The sequence below is a fragment of the Pelodiscus sinensis genome, chromosome 30 (assembly GCF_049634645.1).
Source record: "Pelodiscus sinensis isolate JC-2024 chromosome 30, ASM4963464v1, whole genome shotgun sequence".
Classification (NCBI taxonomy): Eukaryota; Metazoa; Chordata; order Testudines; family Trionychidae; genus Pelodiscus; species Pelodiscus sinensis.
In genome coordinates, this window is record NC_134740.1 from 11,085,340 (window position 1) to 11,093,448 (window position 8,109).

The 8,109-nt window shown below is 52.2% G+C and overlaps 1 protein-coding gene across 1 annotated transcript; it reads right to left on the bottom strand.

Annotated features, from left to right (window-relative positions):
- Window positions 1-6,451: 6,451 nt before the first annotated feature.
- Window positions 6,452-7,550, bottom strand: LOC102453585 (olfactory receptor 14A16-like). Its single transcript, XM_075912238.1, has one exon. The coding sequence runs from the start codon at window positions 7,536-7,538 to the stop codon at window positions 6,582-6,584; it is 957 nt and encodes a 318-aa protein (XP_075768353.1). The 5' UTR covers window positions 7,539-7,550; the 3' UTR covers window positions 6,452-6,581.
- Window positions 7,551-8,109: the final 559 nt, after the last annotated feature.

Genomic DNA, 8,109 nt, shown 5'->3' on the forward strand with positions numbered 1-8,109 from the left:
CTGCTTAACACACCGAGAGCACCGTTTGCAGGGGTCTTCCACAGATGCTGTCATTTTGAGCCAATAAAACCAGTCTCTGACCAGTTCCAAAGTCTTATCTACCCCCAAGTGACCATGATCATCGTGCAGAGACTTCAACACCATCTCCTGGTATTCCTGGGGTAAGACCAGTTGTTTCCGCACACGGCCCCTTACAGTCTGGATGCTCCGGAATAACAAACCTGTGTTAATCACTAAACGATCCCACTCTTTTAAGAGAAGAATTGTGCCGGGAGAAAAGTTAGCCTTAGAGATGGGTTTTTCACCCTTTCTACAGCTTCCAGCACAGGTCCAATATTTGAATCTTTCCGCTGAGCTCTTCTCAATTCAATCGGAGTTAACTGGGGCAATTCAAAAGTCTTTAGCCCAACGAGGTTTGCATAAATGGTAGGTATAGCCTTCTCAGACAAGCCCAGTGTGTCAGCATCTCTCTCCTCATTTACATAAGGGGACTGCACTTTTCCTATTACGGCCTTGCAGGTGGCACGAATAGCAGGCGACGGTATCTCCATCCACTCAGACTCTTCCTCGAGCAGGTTATGAGGACGACAGGACAATGCATCTGCGTCTGCATTGGTATGACCTGAATGGTGCTGCAGCTTAAAATCATAAGCAGCCAAGGCTGCCATCCATCGCTGACCAGTAGCATCTAGTTTAGCCGTGGTCTGCACATAAGTAAGTGGGTATCTGTTTTTACTACAAAGGTCGCTCCGTATAGTTAATCATGAAGTTTGTCCACAACAGCCCATTTGAGAGCTAAAAACTCAAGTTTGTGCACGGGATCGTGTCTTTCAGAGGCAGTCAGCCCTCGACTGACAAACGCCACAGGTTTCCATTGATTCTCATAATTTTGATAGAGAACTGCTCCTAATCCATCAAGACTGGCATCTACGTGCAGCTCATAGGGCTTGGTAGGGTCTGCAAAGGTTAACACTGGTGCAGTGGTTTGTTTCTCAATAAGGGCATGGAAAGCGTTGTTGCATTCCTCAGCCCAACGGTCTCCAAATGGTTCATTCACCTTGAAATACCTCTCATTAGGACTTGCAAGCTTATCTTGGGGCAATCTCTTCCACGTTGGGGGGTATCCCCTTGTCAAATTGGTGAGAGGTCTCACAATGGAGGAGTCATTTTTTACAAATCGGCGGTAACATCCACAGAAGCCTAGGAAAGACTGTAAAGCTTTCAGGTCTTTGGGTATAGGCCAGGTGGTTAATGCCTCAATCTTCTCGGGATCAGTCGCCACAGCTTTGGATACTCTTATAACTTTCCCTAGTGATTCATCGACAGAGCTATCATGGTCAGAAGGCATCGTGGATGAGCCCAGGGTCGATTCTCTCCATGGAGGGCGAACCACATCTGGGGTCTTCTGGCCCAAACGACCACAAAGTGTGGACAAAGACTGGAACGTATTGCTATTGGTTCCAATCAAGATGGGAATGCCATCAGAATTTTGTGTCTCAGGACAAATCAAAGCCAGAGTATCACAATCCTGGAGACAGCCAGCCAGTTCTGCAGGAAAACGTTGAGTCACTAGTACATATCCATCGTATGGGTAATTAGCATTGCTACGGCCCCATATTGCCAATCCTTCTAGAGCAGTGGTCTCCGACCTTTTTACATCCAAGATCACTTTTTAAATCTCAGAACAGGCAAGATCCACCGCCCCGCCCCTTCCTTGAAGCCCCACCCTCTCTAGTCTCCTCCTGTCCATCACTTGCTATCCCCAGCCCTTACTTACACACTCTGATAAACAGTTTATTTTTAAATTATGCGATACATACAATTAAAATCACGTGTTTATAGTTATGAAATAAATGGTCTGGTTTTTATTCATGCTATTTAAATCTAAAATGAAGCATTTATAATTATACATTTTGTGGGGACAGAGTACTGCGGCCGGGGGCAGAGGAGAGGGAACAGGGTGCTGGGAGGGCAGACGACAGAGTGCCAGTGGGGACAGAGTTCGAGGAGAGGGGACAGGAATGGGGACCGAGTTCTGTACCTGGGGACTGGAGAGTGGGGACAGAGTTCGAGGAGAGGGGACAGGAATGGGGACCGAGTTCTGTGGCTGGGGACAGGAGAGTGGGGACAGAGTTCGAGGAGAGGGGACAGGAGTGGGGACCGAGTTCTGTGGCTGGGGACAGGAGAGTGGGGACAGAGTTCGAGGAGAGGGGACAGGAGTGGGGACCGAGTTCTGTGGCTGGGGACAGGAGAGTGGGGACAGAGTTCGAGGAGAGGGGACAGGAGTGGGGACCGAGTTCTGTAGCTGGGGACAGGAGAGTGGGGACAGAGTTCGAGGAGAGGGGACAGGAATGGGGACTGAGTTCTGTGGCTGGGGACAGGAGTGGGGACCGAGTTCTGTGGCTGGGGACAGGAGTGGGGACAGCGTTCTGTGACTCGGGAGTGGGGGCTGGGGAGTGGGGTGCCAGTGGAGGCAGGGAGTCCCCTGCATCTCCCTCCTCCCAGCATTCTCCCCCCCCCCGGGAAACCAGTGCACACCTGCCCCAGGGCCGACCCACCCCCCCGTGCAGGGAAGCTCTGTGCGTGCGCACCTGCCCAGGAAGCCGACCCTCCCACCAGTGCAGGGAAGCCACGCGCGCGCCTGCCCCGGACCCAACTCTCCCCCCTCGGCCCCCATGCAGGAAAGCCCCGCACACGCGCCTGCCCATGGGGCCGACCCCCCCACCCCACGCAGGGAAGCCCCGCACGCGCCTGTCCCCGTGCCAACCCTCCTGTGCCGGGAAGCCCCGCACAAACACCTGCCCCGGGGCCAACCCCCAGTGCGCGCCGGAAGCCCCCTGCGCGCCTCCCGCGGGGCTGACTCACCCCTGCTGTGCGGTGCAGGAGGCCAGCAGAGCAGCTAAGCACACTTCTGGCATTGCCAGAAGTGGCGCTAAGCTGCGGGACTTCTGAAGCCGACACTACTTCTTGAGGTAAGTAGTGGGGCTTCTGGGAGGTGGGAGGGAAATGGGGGCGGGGCGGACAGGACGCCTCACGAGCTACTGGTTGAGGCCTCGAGATCGACCAGTAGCTCGCGATCGACCTGTTGGTGACCACGGTTCTAGAGGATAGATCTTCACTCGAGGGAGGAATTGTCGATGGAATTCTCTAGTAATGATGGTGACCTGAGATCCACTGTCCAGCAGGGCCCTACAGGGAATCCCTTCTACCATCACATTAACTACCGCTGCTGGGCCTATCAATCCTTCTGGGAACGGGCTCCAGGAAGGCTGTTCATAACACAGCTTAGAGGAGCTCTGACTGGAATGGCTCCCAGTATGCTCCATTACTGGGATCCTTGGGAGTTTCCCTGTAGCTCCCTTTTTCGTTGCGCTACCTTCTCTTCGTTCCTAGGGTTGTCACGCTGGGTGGAAATGTGCCCATCCTCGCCACATCGGTAGCAGAATCTCTTGTTCCCTGGGAGGGTCACCAAGGTTTTCTTTACAGGGTCTCTGTTGGGGTCCCTTCTCCCTGGGTGAAAAGGAGGGTACTTCCTTTCTGTCAACGTTGGTGGAAGAATATCGCTAGGTGACCTCTGAGGCATCTTACTCGTCATAAATTCAGAGAGCAGGGTGGTCAGGGTTTTGAGCTGTTGATGGAGGTCCTCAGTGGTAGGCAGACAAAGGTCGTCCTTCAGTTTGTTAGGACCAATGGTCCTGCTCACTGAGATCTTATTCCTCTCTCTAACCGTTCTCTTTTCATTTGCATAAAGCCGGGCGCCGCCATTTTTAAATGGACGCTAGTACGGACTAGGTAGTAAGGGTTGGGGAAGGATGCAGGTTTCAGGTTGGTTTGAAGGAATCAGGGAAGACTTTGGGGAGGGCACAAGCAGGGGTATGGGGCAGGTCTGGAGGAGTGAGGACAGGAGCTGGGAGGTGTGGGGGGGGTCTACAGCAGGGGGTGAAGAGTGTGAGTGAGGGCAGGGGTATCAAGAGGGGATTGGAGGTCCGGGGGGCTTAGCAGGGCTGAGCATGGTGGAAGCTCCTTCTAGGGGCCACAGCTGCATGGCCTTGGTGCTGTCTCCCGCCCGAGAAGTGCCGTCCCTTCCACTGTGGCCCCACAGGGGACACCTGCAGCAGGGCAGTGCAGCCCCAGCCCCAGCCCCAGCCCCCACACCAAGAGAAGACAGAGGCAGAGGCAGAGGCAAAGGCTGGTCTGCACAGCTCTGCCCCTCCGCGAGGAACAGCTGCCAGAGCAACCCCAGCGTCATTGCCACAGGTGACCTTAGTAAGACCCCCAACTTCCCAGCCTGCCAGCCCCTGCCCTCAGCCCTGGCACACCTCCAGGACCCCTGCCCTTAACCCCCCCACACGCCTGTCCTGAGTTCCCCCACCCCCAGCCCACTGCCCTGAGCCTCCTGTCCCCTGCCCCCCTGTGGTCATTCTCCAGTGTAACTGTCCCAGCTATCAACCCCCTCCCTTTCCCTGTTGTGGAACACACTCGGATTCCAGGCACATCCCATTGTCCTGGCACAACCAAACCACATTTGGGATGCAGCTTCCTCTTCCCCTAACTCAAAACAAGGTCAGGGAAGGTGGGTTACGGTTCTCAGCTCCTCCTTGGGTGGGGGGAGTGTCCCTCACGGGGACCTGGCCTCAGGGTCTCCTGGGGACTGAGGGTGTGGTGGCAGGACCGGTATGCAGGGCTTCCAGCACGACCAATGGGTGGGGTGCTTCCCCCACCCCCACTCCCACCCCCTCCAACACAATTCGGAGCAGTGGGGCTCCAGTGGCTGGCAACATGGAAAGCTTGATGCCCAGTTGGCCACTCTCTTGCTGGTGTGGCCAGTCCCTGTGCTCTCTCTGCAGTATCGATGTCCCTCTGGTCACCCCCTGCCTTTCCATGTGATGGAAAACAATCCCATTCCAGGCACTTCTCATTGCTCTTGCACAACCGCACCCCGACCTTGCTTTCAGCTAAGAGAAGAGGAAGCTGCCTACCAAATTTGATTTGTTTGTGCGAGGACAGTGGGACAGGCCTGGACTCAGATTGAAAAAACTCACAAAACAATTAATAGTCCTGCAGCACCGTAGAGACTAACCAAAAATGTCTAGGAGGCCCCCGAGATGCACCCACGCGAGTTCCGACCCCCTGCACTCACAACTATTTTTGTAATTGCGGAAGGGGCCAGAAACCCCCGACTTACGTCCTCGGCCCACATTGACGGTGGCGTATGGCATCTACCATCAATGCGGGTTCAAGTTATGACACCCCCAACTTGCAACACTTCCTCAAAAACCAATCACGTCGCAAGTTGAGACCCTCCTGCATGTGGCATCATGAGCTTTCGTGGGCACAACCCACTTCTTCAGATAATGGAGTTTAAGGGGTCCAGGTTCCAAATCAATAGCAGAGAAAGAGAGGGGATGGGGACGGAAAGGAAAGGCGAAAACATGGGAAAAGACTACTCAGTTAGATTGTCCAAGCAAAATGAAGCTGATAGAGAGGGTTCTAAGTACTCTTAAGTACCTGGTGTTTGGCTGTTTATCTCATTAGGATGTGGTATGTAGCGGGTAATCCACTTAAGGTCTTTGTTTAAACCTCAGTTATAGGAATAAAACTTGGAAATGAAATTAAGTTCTGCAGCTTCTCTTTCATGGTGGTTTGAGATGCATTAGCGAGCACCCGGGCAAGTTAAAATGGTTCCCAACGGGTTTCTGTGTTCACGTTGATGGCACGTGTCACATTCGTGTCTGTGCCGTTGTATGAGCCTCTGATCTGGTGTTTTTTGTGATTAGGCCCTGGGATGATGTGGCTTGTGCAGATGTGTGGACAGAGCTGGCACCGAAGTTGATTACAGGGCTGCGTACCAGGGTGAATAGGATAGAGGTGCTCTGTGTGGTTGCTGGAAAAAAATTTAGTTTTAAGAATGCTTGATTTTATTTTAGATTAAAGAATGCTTGGTCTAGATCCTGTAGGTGTTTGTCTCTGTCTGTACAATTGGAGCAAACCCGGTTGCATCTTAGGGCCAAGTTTCTATGTCACCTAAGAGTAACCTGTGAACCAGGCACCTCTGTACAGGACAAAATACTAACCATGCTGCCTGAGTGAACACTGACCGTCTCCCATACAACCCCACCTCGAAAACAAACGGATGGAAGCAACAAACTCACCCACCAACCTACTCGTTCAAAAAATTTCCCACTGAAATATGAAGGAGAAGCAAAAAACCAAATAGCTACTGCACAGATACTACATTTATTTACTTCAAGATCCAGGCGGTCCACTAAGACCTTGTTACAGATACTGATTTTCTATCCAAGGTTCTCAGATAGCATTGGGATGCATTATAGTATCCTGGAGTAGAGTAGAGTAGAGTAGAGTAGAGTAGAGTAGAGTAGAGTAGAGTAGAGTAGAGAGATAGATTTTGATATTATTTACAGTGGTATACATTTACGGTTGCTACTTTGACTTGACTGGTGTTTCCATTTTGCAACTGCAAATACACTTTTATGCATAACAAGATGGCAAACCCTGCTCTCCTGCAGACATTACTCTCATCATTTCATTTATTCAAAAAGAAACACAGGATGAAATTAAAATCAGAGGCGTAAGAGGGACATTTTCTGTGCCACGGATAATCTCCACCCAGTCAATTTCCACAGGGCAGCTTTGATCTCCTTGTTCCTCATGCTGTAGATGACGGGGTTCAGCACAGGAGGCACCACGGAATAGAAAACGTCCACCGCGATGTCCAGGCGGGATGTGGTGCTGGAGGTGGGTTTCAGGTGAGCAAAGGCACCAGTTAAAATAAACAAGGAGACCACAGTGAGGTGGGGGAGGCAGGTGGAGAAGGCTTTGTGCCGGCCCTGCTCCGAGGGGATTCTCAGCACCGCTCTGAATATCTGAACATACGACACAATGATGAAGACCAAGCAGCTGAAGACTAAGCAGGCACTAAAGACTATAACCCCGTTTTCACCACGGTCAGAGTCCGGGCAGGCCAGCTTGAGCAGCTGGGGGATGTCACAGAAGAACTGATTCACCACATATCCGCCACAGAAGGAGATGGCAAACGTGCTCCCAGTGTTCAGGGCAGAGTACAACAAACTAGTGATCCAGGCGCTGGCAGCCATGTGGACACAGGCTCTCCGGTTCATTGTTCGTTCATAGTGCAGTGGGTGGCAGATGGCCACGTACCGGTCGTAGGCCATGACGGTCAAGATGCCGATATCAGCTGTACCAAAGAACATGAATAGAAACACTTGGGAGACACAGGCAGGGTAGGAAATCAACCTAGTGTCCAGGAGGGAGTTGGCCATGGATTTGGGGACGGTGACGGAGATGAAGCCGAGGTCTAGGATGGACAGGTTCGCCAGGAAGAAGTACATGGGTGTGTGCAGACGATGGTTGAGGGCTACGACTGTGATGATGAGAAGGTTCCCCACCAAGCCCATCAGATATATCACTAGAAACAGCACAAAGTGCAAAATCTGCAGCTCCCGGACGTCAGAGAAGCCCAGGAGCAGGAACTCAGTCACGGTGCTTCCGTTGGACATTTTCTTCTTGAGATCATCCTGTGAGGGCTGCGGAGGGAAGGAGATGGGTAGAGTCAGGCTTTGAATGTCAAAGGGATCCATCCTGATTCCCGGCTCACTAAAATCTCACGTCCCAATGTGCACAAGAAGACTTTGGAGAGTCAAGGCGGGAGAAGTAACACCTGTTACGTAGGTGAGAGAGACAAACGTTGGTAACGCCAGCCAACCTCTCCTTCTGCCAGGACTTCCACCCTGCTTACATGGAGACTTCTCGGGTGCGGTACCACACTGGTGTGAACGGTATCACTCCCTTACACTCAGTGGGACTGTGGATAGGAAAAGAAACAATGAGCCTAAATTTCAGCAAGGGAGGTTGAGGTTGGACATTACGAAAAACTTCCCACCTGTCAGAGAATATATTGCCTAGGGAGGTTGAGGAATCTCCATCTCTGGAGATATTTAAAAGCAATTTAGACAGACACTTGTCGGGGATGGTCTAGATGGTCCTGCCGTGAGTGCAGGGGACTGGACTCAATGACCTTTCGAGGTCCTTTCCAATTCGAGTGTTCTGTGATTCTGTGATGCTATCAGA